Source organism: Ptychodera flava, chromosome 14 (genome assembly GCF_041260155.1).
Source record: "Ptychodera flava strain L36383 chromosome 14, AS_Pfla_20210202, whole genome shotgun sequence".
In the NCBI taxonomy this organism is placed as follows: Eukaryota; Metazoa; Hemichordata; class Enteropneusta; family Ptychoderidae; genus Ptychodera; species Ptychodera flava.
The window spans coordinates 32,125,135-32,143,381 of record NC_091941.1 but is presented as its reverse complement, the minus strand read 5'-3'; the positions used below and the strand labels follow the sequence as shown (position 1 = coordinate 32,143,381).

The 18,247-nt window shown below is 36.2% G+C and overlaps 2 protein-coding genes across 2 annotated transcripts in view; both read right to left on the bottom strand.

Moving 5' to 3' along the window:
- The window catches only part of LOC139150196 (CCAAT/enhancer-binding protein zeta-like), a 33,916-nt gene extending 26,653 nt beyond the window's left edge, over nt 1-7,263 (bottom strand). The window contains exons 1-10 of the mRNA XM_070722407.1: nt 7,060-7,263; nt 6,217-6,353; nt 5,548-5,818; nt 4,733-4,841; nt 3,852-4,108; nt 3,205-3,327; nt 2,554-2,643; nt 1,721-1,805; nt 1,113-1,197; nt 766-862 (exon numbers count right to left, since the gene is read on the bottom strand). Of these exons, the coding sequence (XP_070578508.1) occupies nt 766-862; nt 1,113-1,197; nt 1,721-1,805; nt 2,554-2,643; nt 3,205-3,327; nt 3,852-4,108; nt 4,733-4,841; nt 5,548-5,818; nt 6,217-6,353; nt 7,060-7,200 (1,395 nt within the window). The 5' untranslated portion in view covers nt 7,201-7,263. The remainder of the gene's footprint in view (nt 1-765; nt 863-1,112; nt 1,198-1,720; nt 1,806-2,553; nt 2,644-3,204; nt 3,328-3,851; nt 4,109-4,732; nt 4,842-5,547; nt 5,819-6,216; nt 6,354-7,059) is intronic.
- A 1,206-nt stretch (nt 7,264-8,469) lies between these two features.
- Nucleotides 8,470-18,247, bottom strand: part of LOC139150197 (glycogen phosphorylase, muscle form-like) — a 29,738-nt gene continuing 19,960 nt past the window's right edge. Inside the window, exons 10-18 of the mRNA XM_070722408.1 lie at nt 18,094-18,240; nt 17,117-17,280; nt 16,458-16,572; nt 16,212-16,313; nt 15,042-15,189; nt 13,077-13,485; nt 12,380-12,514; nt 11,796-11,862; nt 8,470-10,945 (exon numbers count right to left, since the gene is read on the bottom strand). Of these exons, the coding sequence (XP_070578509.1) occupies nt 10,763-10,945; nt 11,796-11,862; nt 12,380-12,514; nt 13,077-13,485; nt 15,042-15,189; nt 16,212-16,313; nt 16,458-16,572; nt 17,117-17,280; nt 18,094-18,240 (1,470 nt within the window). The 3' untranslated portion in view covers nt 8,470-10,762. The remainder of the gene's footprint in view (nt 10,946-11,795; nt 11,863-12,379; nt 12,515-13,076; nt 13,486-15,041; nt 15,190-16,211; nt 16,314-16,457; nt 16,573-17,116; nt 17,281-18,093; nt 18,241-18,247) is intronic.

The window sequence follows — 18,247 nt, the reverse complement described above, 5'->3', positions numbered from 1 at the left end:
CCTATATGCAGTCAGAGGGGTCAAATTTTACTTTGTGTTTCTCTTTGTCTTTTCAATATGTACAAAGTTAACATTTTTCATCATGTGCTTTATGATGTTCAAATTAGACAAGGCCTGATATACATGCTCCACATCTAAATTGTTTTCATCCATTTTACTCCATGGCTATCATATTTTTCACAAGTGGCCATACTCAAATCCACAATCTCCTTTGCTGTAGAAAGATTCTATTGGTAGGAAAGTTTACTTAGTATTGGACATGTACGAATAATTATCAAATCAAAACACAGTTTTTGAACGTTATTACAACAAGAGGATCATTAAAATGACTTTTTGTTCCAAATGTTTCACAATTTAGCTTTTGAAAATGTGGTTTATGCTTTTGTAAATAAATGTTGTTGCATAATTCAATCAAAATTTCTTTGAATTTTTCCCTGTAACTAAAATTTACACCCAGATACTACAAATTCTTCTAATTCAAGCAAGTTGAACATAAATAATCATTGTTCTAGATATTCCAGCTATGTCAAGCTTCATCCTTTCTGAGGTCCACAAGTCGTTTGCATCCTGTCAAATAAGCTCTACATACCTGTTGTCATGACTACAAATGTTGCTATGGCGGCAACAAACTGATTTCAGAAACTGCATGCTGTGTAAGTGATGACTTTACAGGTTTTACACGGTGATATTTACTGCATATCAAATGACTTTCTACAGAAAACCAACATGTTGAGACAGCTTGACTGACATAATGTTGTAACTTACCCGAAAGAATGAAAAGTAGATGGTGATAAGTTTAGCAGCCAGCAACTGTTCGTCGTGACTCAACACAAACTGGTTCAGGAAACATATGCCATAATACCTGTGCAAAAGATGTTATAAATTACTTATTAAAACACTCTGAAAGAAACTTCAAAATTGAGTGCAAAATTCAGTTCAAGAGAGTTCTAGACTTATCATTTAATTTGCACAACAAATGACTTCACAAACACACTGCATGAGTAAACTTCATCAAAATTTCTGCCAGATTGTGAAATACCACCTGAGGTTATGCAACAACATGTACAAACATTCAAAATATTCAAAATAAAAACCAGAATTACAGTGCTTACTGAGCTTTGGCTCCTACATTTGACCTGTAAAGCATTCTCTCCACCTCTCCAGCTACAATCACTTTCATTTGAGGGTGAACTTCCACTGTAAAATACAACAAAACATGCCAACATTTAGGAACCACTATGAATTTTTCTCCACCATTAAAACTTGGCACTCCACTCATTAAAATTCAAGGTTCTTTACAATCTGATAAACCTAAGAATTTTGATATCAATGTGAAAGACTTCACTTATTTCATGAAAAATTGTCTTTTATTGTAGTACGGGTCTGAAAATTGGAGGTCTCAAACTTTTGTTCAAACTTTCTGTAAAAAAAAACCAATTCCCTTTTGAAATGAGGAAGGAAAATCAGGGGTCACTGTGCAAATTTTTGTACTTGAGAAACAAATTACCCAATATTTATACTTTAAATTCAAATGGCGCCCATCCCTGGGTTAAAACTATGGTAAAAAGTTTGATTTCTTTACTCCATTGGCTTCTAAATGAGTGGTTGACTAAAACTATTACAAAAGTGTGAGAGCCCAAATATCTCTCCCCGAAGTACATTCTGTTCTACCTTATGATATAGAAACATAAATTAATACTGGAATATCTCAGTCTCTCACCTAATCTGCCAAGTAGATGTGATACCTTAGCAGCAATTTTACGATCAGGATCACCAACCTTGTTGACGAGTTCAGACAAAAGAAACTGAAATAAAAAAGATTTAAAGACAACATAAACAATTTTGAAGCTATTACACTGAAGCAGAAAGTTGGCTGAAACAATGTGATGGCGCAACTTGAAAAAAGAACAATTACACAAAATGTAGTGCAATGCTCACATGCTTCTCACAAGAAGAATGTGCTGTTCATTGCATTTTGAAGCGTAAAGGTTTAGTTACATCGGTGTCCCACATCTCAGAGTCTACGTTTTTAGAGGTGATTAGTTAAAAGTTCTTTACTTGGCCAGAAGTTACTTTGAAGTTGGAAACTCAATCATAAATACAAACACGTAAAGAATCACAAACACTACAACCAGTAACAGGAAAACATTCCCCTGAACTGATTTCAACTTAAACTAACTTGCGATGTAATTTTGAAATTACAACCACAATAGAATGGAACTCAATACCAGTGAATACTTCACTGAGGCATTTCAGGTGAGTGGATTTCCATCATTTCATGACTAGGGGCCATTAGCTCTAACTTTTGATGTTTTTTTTTAAGTTTTTGTTTTGTATCAATTGAAAGTTCTCGATCAACCCATGGTAAACATGTTAAACACCAAATATTTGACTTGTCGACACAGTGTCTATATATGTAAAATGAAATGTTATTGTTTATATTTGAATTCTAATCTGGACCAGAATTCACATGTCGATGATAACAATACAGTTTGTACACATGTACAAACTGAGTTGAAAATTCCTGACAAAACCTGTTTCCCTCAAACTCACCTTTTCTTGTTCTGGTGCATTGACTAGCAGATCATACACTACACTTATTGCCTTGGTCTTCACACTGGGTACTGTGTCATGTGATAAAACCTGTACATTGAGAAAACATAGGTGGTAAACTCCAAGTCTAGATAATGAATAACTTGGTAAGTATATGCTTTAAGCAATGAACATATTCACTGTACTTATAGAGAAAGATAAATATAAAATCTAGGAGTTTTTATATGACAATGTAGAAAATCTGTGTTCGTCCACAATCAAGAGAAATGTTTTGCAAAGAAACAAAGTTTGAGAAAAGATACGGTGATTGAAAAGAGGCAAATGTTGACAATATTTAGAAATTTTATGACTGACACAAGCTTTTTATATTAAAGTATCATAAAAGACATTGTGAGCTTACAATATCCAAATATAAATTACAAGAGCAAAAGGTTACATCTGGAATTACAATAGCAAAGCAGACAAACAATATAATTAACCAGAATGTTTTGATGAGTTGAAAACCGAATACTCTTGGGTATATACCAAGTATATTAATCAATGTAGACAAACATTGCAACAAACTACCTGAGGCTGAAAGTTTATCCCTTTAGCTTTGTGTATACACACTTGTATTTGATAAATTTTCTATGTTTTGATTTGATTTCTTACTTTCACAGCCTGTAAATATTCTTCATATTTTTTCTTGAGCTGATCTTCAAAATACCAGAGAAGTAGCCTCTTCTTTCTTGATTTACTTCCAGTACTGAGCTCATCAAGTTGATCAAATGGATGCTGTATGAAAGTCAAGGTTACATGTTAATTATCGGCCGACAGTCTTGATTAGAATTACTCGCAGACAATGAACAGACAAAACATTCATGTCTGATTTACAAAACCTTATCATAAACACATCAACTGTATGCATGAAATCGAAAACTCACTTCATGACATATCCCTACACCAAATATCAAAGCGATATACACAGTGGTTTGGGAGAAGCAGAAGTGGACAGCTTAAAACATACAGTATAGCTTTTTCTACGGATCAGATAACCTCCCATTTTCACATATATATGTGAAATGGGCGCTAACAACAACTTACAATGTTAAATGTAGTTTGAGATTTCAGAAATAATCATCAGTCCTAACACTGCTGATGAGCACTGAATAGTTGACAAGTATAATCACATGAACTTGCAGAGGTCTGTTTAACTGCAGATTCAAGTATTTGACTGATTTAAGACTAAATTTGACCTTGCAGTTTTGTCAAGTAACTCCTTTGGGAGATGGAGGATACATAAAATGAAGTATTCTTACCTGTGAAAACAGCCTGAGTTTTCTATTTTCAGGTAATAGCTGTGACAGCCATAAATCTTTCAATGTTTCCATGGCCATCAATGCTTCTCTTTTACCTTTTTTCTTTGTCAAGGTGATCAGCGTCTCTAACTTGCCAAAGTTATGTAGGCTTGCATCTTGTATCATCAAAGTCAATGCTGCCATTCTGTCTCCCACGGTTCCAGATAAAACCACTGTCTGTATCCAGCTGCTCTTTGAACTTTTATGCTGAGACTTTCCTATCAAATTTATCACAGAACACCGTAATGGACTAGTAGCATGATTTGGGTTTATTATTCTACTTTTTAAAGCATGTTGAGATATGCAGTGTGGGGCTTGTTAGTCTTATAGTAATATGTACTGACTGTATCTAGTCAGGACTAGAATTCAAATGTAAACAATCACACCACAGTTAACATGTATTGACACTGTATGACAAGCTGAACAGTTGGTGTTTCAACATGCTTTGGGGTAACAAAAATATTTGCAATTGATATATGTAACAAATTACTGAACTAAATTAAAAAGTTGACAGAAAAGGTAATTTTTTGTCCTGGCAAAATCTTTCACACTTAATGCATTGTATGTGGTTCAACAAAGTGTGGAACAAAGGCCAATTAATTCCATGCTGAGAAAACATTTCCTTGAAACACGATAAAACATCTTCTAAATAATATGCTGGTTCAGAGATCTCTCACTCCATTATTTCTGGAAAAAAGAACCAAAACATCCCATGGCAAGATATATTAGTGTTCACTGTTTGAAGTATCATATATATTTTTAATCATAGCATAATCATTAGGGTGTTGTCTTAATTATTCTTGTTACCACGATTACAATACCCAAGCCAACTGTTTACATACTTTCTGAATATAACTCTATCTCTGCTTCAAACAGCTTTGATGCTTTCTGTCGATATTTTTCCACTGTAGCTGGATCTTGTATTGTAGATGCTGCTGGATCGGATGGAAACTGAAAGTTGGAAGAAAAATTGATGATAAAATTGTGAAATGATATAAGTAAAAGAATATTTTGGGCTATGGGAGATATATTCCAATATATTGGACCATTTTCACGAATATTGGATAAATTCATTAAAACAAGATCAATCAGGTACTGAAGATGTTATTTCTGTATTCAGACTTGAGATCACTACACACACTGCATTCACTTATCCTGCACTCAAAGTCACTTAAAATTCAGAGACTTTCAAGGACTTTTTTAACCAATTTTTAACAATTTTTTGAGGCCAAAAGTACCATTTCCAGGTATCATTTTTCACAATATCTCATTTTTTGTGTACAAAATTACATATCATATGTAAGAGATCACAACCGACCATTTTGTGATTTTCAAAAATCATTGGTGGCTAATAAATTTTCCAGGGCCTTCCAAGACTCAATATTCGGGGACTTTCAAGGACTTTTCGGGAGTTTGGGATCCTGTTAACCCCTTTCCCACCATACATTGGTACATCTTCATTGCTTTCAATAGCATAGGTTGATCTATATACACAGACATAGAGATAGAAGTGCTGGAATTGAAGAAGGAAACACACACAGCCATAGATGAAACCTCCATTTGAGAAGTGACCTGCATCAGTGTTTTATGCTCCAGATCTGTGAAGGGATGCTACACTTCAGTTGACAAATAGTTTTACAATGCATGATTATCTCACCTCATCTTCAAACCATTTACCACCGACCGGCTGCATCAGGTATGACTGTTTTTTACTCTTGGTCTCTGTTTCAGCATCTGGTTTTGAACTTGAACTGCTCACTTCAGGGTGCTGAACCAAACTCTTACTTTTCACCTCTTTTGCCTTTTTCTTCTTCTTCAGTGTCTTCTCTTCAGGTAATGTCTCAGATTTATCTGCAGATTTCTCAGATTTTGCTTTTCCATCTTTTTTCAACTTGGATGTTTTCTTTTTCTGCTTCACCTCCGTGACACTGTAATATAAATTTAAAGAAGTTGTTTGGTTTAAACCTTGAAGGACAGCACAACAAATTTGACTTGTTCCCTGGGGCAACAGGTAATTGTAAATATATCACTGGGTTCCACTGATAGGAAATTTGACACTCTCCAACTCCTAAGAAGATATTACTTATAGGACATATTTTAAAAATCATGATTACTATTAAAGAATGAAATTTAAAAGCAAGTACATGTTACATCTGTAAAAATCAACCAGTTTTAAAGAATTAACACAGGTCTTTATCTACAATTGAAGATTATGGCAATTTTTTGAATTCACATCTGCATGACTTCCAACAGTGGACCAACGTTAAGTATACATTGAAGAATAACCCTCCTGACAACAAGACTCCATTTCATGCCTTTCATGTACCTTATACTTGTTTCAAATCCAAGACTTTGAGCAAACTTCCTGAGCTCATCTTCTTCAATGTCCTGTTCACCTTTATCATAATTACTCTGTATGTCACTATCATCATCTTCAAGGTCCTGCAGCATTTGAAGATCCTCCTATTCAAAAAATAATTATTTGAAGTCAAAGTGACTGGAAGCCAACATAGACAAATTCAATTTCACATTTTGCCAACGCTTTTCACCCAGATCCTGGTCATAATACTCTTTTGATAGAAGCTACTGTGTAAAATAAGGTCGTAAAATATTCTTATACAGGAATAGATTGAAACATCGTGACGAGCCATTTAAAATTGCTCATAATCTGACTAGCTGCAGTGCTGTAGCTCGGGATTTTGCCTAGGTGTTTGGGTTGGGCAGCAACCGTCGATCCCACATACCCAGGCAAAACCTCGAGCTACAGGGGGACCCAGTCAACTTGCACCTTTTCCAACCCGCCAAGAAGGTGCGACTTGACTGTAATTCAGAGTTGGACATACATACAATCATGGATGTATTTTTTTACATCCATGATACAATCCACTGTGTATGTACAGAGTGTCTGTCACGAGACACGAAAAAGACCAAAAAGTACACGTAGGCTGAGGCTGGCTTGCCGCCATACTCAGTCAGTGTTTATATTTTCTGCGATCTATAACCTAGGTTATTTTCATCACAGCCGGGAGTATAAGGGCTACGGGAATTTGCAATATTTACATGCAGAGTACATGCTTGTATCACCACGTGGTTTCGTCAGACCTTTGACGACGATCGACGACACACACGGGCTTGTAGTTGCAGACTAAACGACAATAAAATCACTGACCTCATCTCCTCCTAAACCCTTTACATCATCTAAACTTAATTCGTGGGAGTGACGGTAATCGTCCTTCTCCTTCGGCGAAGACTTCGACTTCAATTTCTTCCTAGCTTTGGTTTCCGATCGACTTTTCATGGAAGTCGCCATATTTGATCTCACCAGTCTCGCGTTATCTCGGCAAGGACGGGAGGGACCCCCGGGGAGGGACCGTATCAACTGCTGTCCTGCCAAGCGCTTTTTTGTATCGAAAATTACATACCCATTCCTTGACAGAATCTGATAAGACTTTGTCAACGTCCAAGTCTTTTATATTTGCAAGATGCGGGTGCGGAGCCGAGTGCAGTGTTGCTGCAGCTGGGCCGATGATAGTGCGCCCTCTACAGGCAAGGGTGATTTTACTTCATCGTTTCACGTTTAGGGCTTATCCGCAGAATCCAAACCAGCAAGCCCAAACTGCGTGTCCATCTCACCGATTAAGATATGGACTTTTTTAAAATACTGTACAGATAAGAGCAAGAGATAGGCACATAGTTTAATAGGTTTGCAATATGTATAGAAACATTGCATATACTAATTTCAATATTTTTCATTAGAGCTTTTGATTCCTATACCACTATATCAAAGATATCTTGGCGGTTCTATTTGTAATATTTTCTTGTACAATTTAGGCAATCTAGTTCAGCTTTGTATTTTCCTATTCATGCAACCTATGTGTGTATAGTCCTCATCAAAATGTTGTGACAATTTTCAACCTGTTCACTCCGATTCCATGAAAACAGGCCCTGCATCCCTCCCGACAACAGATGTGTTTAGGCTCACCATAGTGGTGAAAAGGTTAAACATTGTGACTGCTAGAAGTTGTATTTAATCTATTACATGTATCTGGTAATCATGCAAATGGGTCACAAAAGGTTGTTCAACCCTATGCACTAGCTGTAGATAACAACAGCATTTTGAAACTACCTGAAATACGCTTCATCTTATTACGATATATGTTTTACAGGAAGTGATGATTTCTGTTTCTGGGCATCTGCAGTTATCACTCTCACAGAATACAGTTATCCTTCCATAATCCTGGAAAAATATTTTCATCACCCATGGGATGCTGGTCAAGTGGATCTCACAGGGTATGTGTGAAAGACAATGTGGTTGAAATCAGACACGGAATTGACAATCGCTTCACCTTTGCTTCGTCTTTCATATTTGTTTTAGGTTGGTCCTTGCCAAATAAATAGGCAAACAAAGCAGGCAAACACCTATGTATAAGGGGTAACTTTACAACCAACCACACCGCTACATCTGGTTTTTCACAGATTAGATATCACAGTGGTATATTTCATAGTATAAATACCAAACGAATGCTTTCAAGTTGACAAAGCCTGCATAGTGAAAGAAAAATCAAAATTCATTCAAGAGTTGAGAAATAAATCAACTTTATTGAACTTTCAGCGAGCGAGCAAGCAGTACATTTCTGAGAAATCTCAGCTGAAGTACTCTGTGCAGGAAAGCCGTACAGAACAACTTTTCAATCTTTATTGGCTGTTTTACAATTAAACAACTAAACTTTCCATACCATGAAAGCATTTAGTCTTTGTATGTACACTGGTTAACACCACTGATTGTGCACGTGAGTGTGTGTGTAATCATCTGCACTAACATTAAAGGTATACAGTTACCTGTAATCTAAATATGCCCATATATGGTCAAAGGGGCGTTCCTTGGTATTCAAAATGCCCATGTGAGGGCGCTGTCTTTAAAAAGTGGCCTCCTGCTTAAAATCTGTGATCAGTTAGATTTTCTCTTTCCATGGTTACTGTGGCAAAATTGGAACAGGTACCAGTATACCTTTAACCATGACGGTCATCTGACACTTGGTAAATTAAGAGCAACTCTTTCATTGTTTTAACCTGTTTGGAACTGTCATCTGGAAATGGGTTTAAGTTCGTAATCCGATGTTGAGAAACCAACAAACTGAAAGCACACTGACCATTTCAGTCTTCTGAGCTTCCCTTTGTGTAAAATATCTTTCAAATTGTTGAATGCATGATCTTTTGGAAGGTAGATCATTGCACACTAGTAAAGCTGTGTACAGTATCACAACCACTGTAACTTGATCAACAGTCAAGGCCATGGAGTGACTATCATCACATAAAATCAATCTTTCCAGGAATTCAAAAGACAGAAAATACTGACCGATTGACTGTTTCAACAGTGAAAATAGCAAACTATAATACACTATACGCAGCAATGACTGGTTAGCTCCCACTTTGGGGCTGTTGATGGACTGCAAATTTAAGATATTACGATGAAAAATGTTATCCGGTAAGGTCTTGAAATTATTAGTACCGGTATACATAAGGTCATCATATTACAAAATGTCTTATGGATCCCCACAATCATATTAACACAAAAGCTGATTGGTCTACCAACTTCATGCAAAGAAAACAATGATACAAGCTAACTGATTGGTTCTTGTGCATCAGAGTACACATATATTGGCAAACAGGATGCTTGTATCGAGTTCCAACATAAGTAGATTTTGAAGCCATTCACAGAAAATGTGTATTATTACGTGAACAGTCAGTATCTGTTGAAAAGTTATCTCAAGCTTGTTGGAATTCATCGTATGACATAAAACACATTTTACCTGATGTGAATAAGTTTTGCTTTGGATTTGGTATCATATTCATCGATTGCTTCGTTCAAATTAATCACCAAAAATCGATATCTCTACTCATACCATTAAATTTTTAAATTATTAATACCAACATTTGAACAGACCCAATCACAACATTTTCAAGTTAAGATTTAGATAAAAGACCAGATATTCATAATTTTACATATTTTTGGCTATGAACACGATCAGATTTCCACTTTTTTGAAGTTTCTTTCATTGAAATACATTTTGTTTTATGAATAACTAACCACTAAGCATGTGCCGGGTATGTGCCGGAATTTTGTAGGTTATCAAAGTAGTGAAAACTCTGCCGTTTACTAGAAACAGAAACCTATTTTTAAAAAAGAAAAACCTGAAGAAGTCGTACAAAAAGCAAATAAATACCCAGTGTTCATCTTTCTGTTTTTTTAAAAGACAATTTTCAGATTTCAAGGACTTTGCCATAGTGGAAAATAATTATATTTTACACAACATACGAGTATGAATCAGAGTTCTGACAATATCAACATAACAAGTAACTTACACTTATCATCTGGGAATTTTCCTCCTAGCATTTTGATGCTGGTGGCTGCCGTTGCTAGGACTTTCATAACAAATAAAAAAAAAATTAAAAGCTATCGTCTTTCTGTTGAGTAATGACATTTATTTCACTCTTCTCTGATCAAACGTCTCTGAATAAATCTACGACCAGTGATGTACATTTCAAATGCACAACACTGAATGACATGAGTTGAAAATACAATCTTTTCCGTGGCATTTGAGTCTACCAAAAAACACACTACCAGTAATACTGTGCCAGTATTTCAGACAGATTATCTCATAAACCATAGTATCTATGTCGAACCAAACACTCTGTATGCTAGCTTGTTAGAATGTATAAATTACACTGGCTTGAATTTCTCTGACTGCAGACTGAAGACTTTTTTTCTTGATAATCATGAATTCAGGCATCGTACAATTCTATTCTATTGCAAAAACTCCAAGATGTCTTTGTACATTTACATATTTTACAAACTGCCGGTTGCCAAGGCTTCAGTTCTTCTTCTTATCCTCCTCCTTGGGGATGATTGGCACCTCATGAGGGGCGGGTAGCTTTGTACGAGTTGGTTCTACTCCCCAGATCTCCCTGGCATATTGTTCAATGGTGCGGTCACTGGAGAATTTTCCAGATGCTGCGATGTTGAGTAGACACTTTCTGCTCCATGCCACTGGATCCTACAGGGAAAGAAACCACAGGGAATGTCTAGGTTGCACAACTTTCCATGAAAACAGCAAATACTTATTACAACTACTTCAGTCAACTGCACGGTACTGGCATCCATCCCCAACAGCTTGGAAACTTTCAGCATGGTGGTGGAATACTGGGAATTGGCATGCCATATTACAATTAAACATTATCCTGGGGATGTTCCTTCTTCAATCATTATGAAGGACTCCCTGGCGTGAAAAGATTACAGCAATAGAGGAGAATGGACCCAGAATTCCAAAGGTAAGCTAATCAGCTTCACCAATGACAAAAATGCTGCTGTGATGACAATCCCAGAAATCTGACGATTCTATCAAAGAAACTGTCACTGTACAACCTTATCAACCTACAGCTGTGGCTTTATTGAAGTGATTTTTTATAGCTGGACACAAAATTTTGACAAGGTGAAAAAAGCTGAAATGATTTTTAAACGAGATTCCTTTCCCATTTTTGATAACATCATTAATTGTGTCACATAATGGACATTTTTGAATACAAAAACACTTAGATTAGGCAGATTTAGGCAAACAACTTTTTATTTCATTTACATATTTGTGAACAGAATTCAATAGACAACTTTGGATTATTTTCTTGACTCTATTTATACCTCACTCGAGCTGTTTTCACAATGTCCTTGACTGGTTTACCCCATACAACATTTAACAAAAGAGTTTGAATAAATATTCCCATCTTTCATGCAATACAAATGCACACTTGTAACTCTTGGAATGCTTGTAGCCTAGACAAAATGACAAAAATGAGGCACACCAAAAATGACCTGAGTAAATACTGTGAAATCTTGGAAACTACGGTACGTACCTTGTAAAGCTCACTGACTTTCTCTTGGCATTTGATGTAAGCTTCGTAATCAGCTAATAAGCAGAACCTAATGACACAAAATCATTGTTAACATAAGATTTCTTGATGATGAAGTAACTCTGTGGGTTTTGCAGACTTCTTATTTTGTGGTTACAAACACCATTAAATTAAGATGCTTCACACATGGCTGATAAAAACTTGCAAATCCTGTATCAAAGTTTGGATTATAAATGCAAGAGGATGTCTAATTCTGTCCAAGTGAGGATTTTTATCTATTAATTTAAATTAAAGTATCACTTCTAAATATGTGTGTTTTAGCATCATCTCTAAAAGTTGGCGTACACTGCATTGTAAATTTACCCAAATAAAACAAACACTGGTAACCACAAAGACAAATAATAATAATGATGATATAATAACAGTTACATCTGATATCGATTTCAATGGGACAGATGACCATAGCTACTTTTACTGCATGGTTGCGGTCTAAATATTCAGAGTTTTCTTTCTAAGTGCATGCATATGTGTTTTACGTGGACAATCAGCATTTCTGATTTAGGAGATCAAAATATTGATATAATCACCTGTCATGGTACAAGAGAGCATCTGCAACATCTTTGAAGCAGTACTGATCCCAGGGAGAGAAGTAACCACCTTTAATCTGATCAATGGCTTGTTTCAGCTCAGGATTTTTCTCATAGTAGTCCATGGATTTGTATCTGTATTCGGGGAGAAAAAAGATAGGCTTTTTCAATTCACCTCTCTGCCATTGTGTGGAAACATTTGCATAATATGCAGTTATTTTTCTGCTTGTATTGAAGTCACTCTTTCCAAAATAAGGTAATAATTACTTTCTTGTTCTCTACCAAAGTCATTGATTAAAACTATCACTAAGGCAAAGAACAAATGCAATGCGACTAACATGAAAAATCATAGACTGCCATGTTATGAATATTTCCATTGAAAACTCCCATTTAGAGACAATCAGCAAACTACTGAGCACTGCCATTAATTTTACACTTTCCCCTCATTCAGGGAGAACTTGTACCATACAACTCAAGATGATACACTATCCTAAACAATGACTGAGCTACTTAGAATCTTCTAATGCCAAGCAAACTAATAAGTTAAACTGACAAATACCTGTTGAACACAAATTACAAATAAATTATCAATACACTCATTTACAAATACAGTAAACCATACCAATACAGTAAAATTTACCAATACACTCAAATTTATCAATACTCTCAAACTGACTACCAATATGCTGTAACTTACCCCTTCTTGTGCAGTTCTGTAACGTCATCTACAGTCATACCAAAGATGAAGATATTCTCATCTCCTACTTCTTCTTTCATTTCAACATTAGCACCATCAAGAGTACCAATGGTAAGAGCACCGTTCAACATAAACTTCATATTTCCAGTGCCGGAAGCCTCAGTGCCCGCCAGAGAGATCTGCTCAGACAAATCCGTTGCCGGAATGACCTTCTCTGCCAGGGAGACGCGATAGTTCTCCAGGAACACTACTTTCAGTTTCTTTCCAATGATGGGATCATTGTTGATGACGCGTCCGACAGCATTGATCAGGTGAATTATCTTCTTAGCTATGAAATATCCGGGGGCGGCTTTACCACCGATCATGATTGTGCGAGGAACAAACGGCATGTTGGGGTTCTTTTTCAGACCTGAAAGAATAAAATATATTTCAATGAAATGAAAAACCATACAGACTATTTTGCTAAGGATTACAAGGGTGTATTTTAATTGTATTTTGACTTTCAACACTTTTGATCACATAAAGGCGGTCATAACTATATTAATTTTATATTTGTAAAAAATACCGCAATTATACGGTGTCGCTCACATTTGATCAAAATTGGTATATACCAGTATGGGTACCAAAGATCAACAATAAATGTTGTTTCTATCTGTTCAGTGCAGGAAAATTCTACGTTGATGTTATGACAATGATTTCTGCACAGTACAACCAGAAAAAAAATACCGCAATTATACGGTGTCGCTCAAATTTGATCAGAATTGGTACATACCAGTGTGGGTTAACAAAGATAAACAATAGATGTTGTTTCTATCTGTTCAGTGCAGGAAAATTCTACGTTGATGTTATGACAATGATTTCTGCACAGTACAACCAGAAAAACAACAAGAAATATTTAAACCAGAAAAACAAGAATGACAAAAGTAATTAAGGTCTGAAATTTTAGGTACTGGAGGTCAACTTTAGCAACATGCATAGCTGAAAGGCAGCTAGCCACTCTTAGTTTGACCATAGACGCTCTTCCTCCCTTCTACTGACGGTCTTCCTCCCCTCTACTATCTATGGTTTGGAGAGTTCTGTTAATATGCAACAGTTCATAAACAACTCCCCTCTACTGACGGTCTTCCTCCCCTCTACTGTTTATGGTTTGGGCAGTTCTGTTAATATGTAACAGTTCATACACAACTCCCCTCTACTGAAGGTCTTCCTCCCCTCTACTGTCTATGGTTTGGGCAGTTCTGTTAATATGTAACAGTTCATAAACAATGACAGGAAATGACTCAAGATAAGTGGAGTTTGCCTGTCACTCCTGCACACATGCAGAAATTCCCTTTTTCTTACCTCATTTGCACATTTTTGACAATGATGTGTTCATTTGAACAAATTCACATCTCAACCCCTACATCTACCTGTACACCAAATACTGAGACGGTAGCTTTGGCAGTATGGGAGCCTTTGTGTGTGACGGACATACATCCGCACATACCCACAAATATACAGACATGCAAATCAATTCAACTTATACGATAACCTCACATTGGTATACCAAATGTGAGTAAAAAATATGGAGTTTATGAGTGTCTTGTTTAACCACTTGACTTTCATTGCCGATGTTACACTATGCACCAAACAAATTTTGTTTATGTATAGGGTCTGACAGAATTTTTTGCATTCAAGGCATACAGCTATTTACCAAAGTGAAGGAAATTTCCAGCATTCATGGTAGTCCAGGGCTTTGAGTGGCACCCATTTCACAGACATATACATGACAACAAAGTGGACTACAATTTTTTTAAAGTATATAGGTCCCTATTGTAAGTGTCAATAAAGTTTGAATTCATAGTTTAGTACTTTCACTATTGCAAGTGATCTCTGACAGGAAATGAACCCTGGCAGAAGAAAAAAACCTGGCAGAAGGCGAAAACATTAAATGAACACAGAACTATAAACACTTAGAAGACTCACGGTTGTAAAGGGTGATGATATGAAGACAGTTGAGTAACTGTCTCTTGTATTCATGGATTCTTTTCACTTGGACATCAAACATTGAAGTAGGATCTACAGTGACGTGGTAAGTCTTCTCAATGTACGTAGCTAGTTTCATCTTGTTTTCCTGTGTAAAAGAAATTCATCATCACTTGGTCATTCTTTTGTGTATTTACACTTTAAAGCCCCAATAGCTGCAAATATGTACTAATCCAATCTCAAAATATCCTGTTTTCCAAGAGTTTTCTTTGAATAAGGCCCAATAGAGACCAAAAAAGTGTATAATACTGTCATAAGTGTCAAAATTAGCCTGTAAATTCAAACGTTTTAACATCATTTCAGATTTCCCACCAGTTTCAAACACTAACCATATGACAGAAAGTAAAGATTACAACAACAAAATGTTTGCCATCGTGTGTTGTGCATTCAAGTAAATGGCATCATGCTTGTTTCTTTTATGATCACGATGTGTATGTGCAGGAAATACTGTTTGTTTTGTACTTTTCCATGGGGCGCCATTTTATGGGTGCACAACCTGTTTGTTATTCAGCCTATTAAAACGTGTAGGTATGGTCCAAATCAGCGAGCAGGATAATTCTACACATGTCCTTCAGATAGCACATTTACAAGAACCAACTTTGGTTTGAAAATAAAATCATAAAAATAATGCATAAAATTCACAGCTATTGGGGCTTTAATAAATATATTTATCATTCCATATCTCATCTAAGTTTGTCTCATATCATTTAGGTCTCTATACAAACAACCCAAATGTACTAGAGAATTTCATATACAAATATTATAAACTTCTTTATTCCTTGTAATTTTTAAGGACTTCATAAGATTTTTGAGTTTTAAGTCCATTTTTTTCGTTGTTGGTTGAGTAGAAGTCGTTTAATATGGCAATGAGTATGCATAGTTTGTATGTTTGCCTCATGTATTCTGTGACTGAGACAATGGTTTGAGGCATTCTTTCTGAAACATTTGTTTTACATGCCTATAGTCTATGGATCATGTGTTTGTGCTATTTTAAGACCAGGGTCTTGAAAGATGTCACATACACAACACATTACTGAATACAGTATCTGTGGACTTTTCAAAGTCAAATGAACATCATATGAATTCTTTCTCTGACATGTCACACCTCACCTGTTTGACTTTTTGAATATTTCTAAGTAACGCCATGTCATCAGCCAAGGGTTCCAACTTGCGCAGGTGTTTCAGGTCAGTGATGAATTCATCATCAATTTTCTGAAATTGAATTAAAGTCAAAATAACATCATGGTATCAAGTACAAATATTCTTCAATATCCTTTTATGGTAATTTTTTTTAAATTCAAAAAATAAATGGTTCCACCATATTGGCCTTCTAAAACTGCTGAGGATTATACTCACTTCACAGACAGCATCTGCAAGACTAGGGTTACACAGCACCATCCAACGACGAGGAGTTATCCCGTTAGTTTTGTTCTGAAACTTTCCAGGGAACATCTCATAGAAATCTTTAAACCTGTGGAAAATGAAATGCAAATACCAACTTAAAAGATATTATGTTTTTATGTAATCTTTAGCGTAATCTCTGAAGTAGTGGTATGCTAACACAATAACAAGACAGTATCTGCTTCATTGGTACATGTCAGTATAGCCATCATCAACGGATCACTAAACATTTGTTCAGCGTGTATGTAGGGCATTTTGTCAGAAGAGGGCATTTTGTCAGAAGGTACACAACTTGACACTTCTTCTTGAACCATGTAATCCACCAATAAATATACAGAGCATTTATAGTCACAAGCACCCTTTGTAAAACTAGCTCTGATGCTATCATCCCCCTTGCCAAATGTAAAGGTCGAACCACAAAATGAATACTAGTAATACTGCACCAAAAATGTGTGAGAGGAAGGCATAAACATAGTTTTGTCTTCAAAGCAAAAAAAATGCAAGTTCACTGATAAATGCATCTAAAGTGTTCGGAAGATATGTCTGTCATGTTATCACAGCAATGAAAAGTGAAGCAAAAACACACATCAAAAGAACAGGGCATTACAACTTACACTGTGATTTTGAGAAGCTCTGAGTGGATACGAGCTACTCCATTGATGACATGAGATCCTACGATGGCTAAGTGAGCCATGTTGATTCTTTTCTCAGGTGTCTCTTCAACCAGTGACATACGACCCATTCTATCAAAGTCACCGGGATACCTCAGGGCTACTTGCTACAGGTGAAGAAGAAATATTGTCACATTCTTTTTTTAAACAAGAAGATGCCCTGCATAAAGGGAATCACGCTAAAACATTTATTTGACCAAGCAGACTTCCTGAATTTCAATGTATAGAAAATCTAACAGAATCAAACACAAATTGTCTATGAACAGGCTATCCTGCACTCAAAGTACAGTGAATGCCAATCTGATTAATTCAGATGTAGAGATGGCGACGTTTCCACCCTTGATGTTCTTTGCTGTTCTCATTAGCTGACAGTCACCTAACTACATCTGACCCACTAGAAGATCATGTTGAAATCTCACACATCAACCAAAACAGTGGACCTATCAGAAACACATTTAAAACTGGCACTTGGTATGGATTGTAGCATTGTATTTAAAAAAGAACCGATTGGCTCCTGCAAAGCTGAGGTTTGTCTGCAAATCTTCTATGGGTCAGATGTAGTGAGGTGACAAGCAGCTTATGAGAACGCCATGAACAAGCAAAGGATGGAACATTGCCATCTCTGCATTGGATTTATAATCAGACTGAGTAAATTTCAACATCAGAAAGTGTTTCAAAAAGACAGATTTCTCTGAAATTGTAATCAAACATGACATCTTGTTAACAGCCTTCATAGGTTAACAGTGTATTGTAAGCCCATGGATTGAGTGCTTTGGATATGACAAGTGTCTTCATGTTATTTCACAATAAAAGTTATGACCCAAATATACATAGGACAACACATGACACGTGTAGATGAAAGCAATTATGTTCTTACATTCTTGCTGCTTTATAATGCCAAATGATGAATGGAAACTCACCTCCATAAACTTTGAGTTGATTTCATAGATAATCTGCAGGTGTCTGGGTAGGAGGTTTTCCAACATGGAGACTGGCCATCTCTCCAATGCCTCTGGCAGCAGAGTATGGTTGGTGTAAGCACATGACTTCTGAGTAATCTCCCAAGCCTGATGA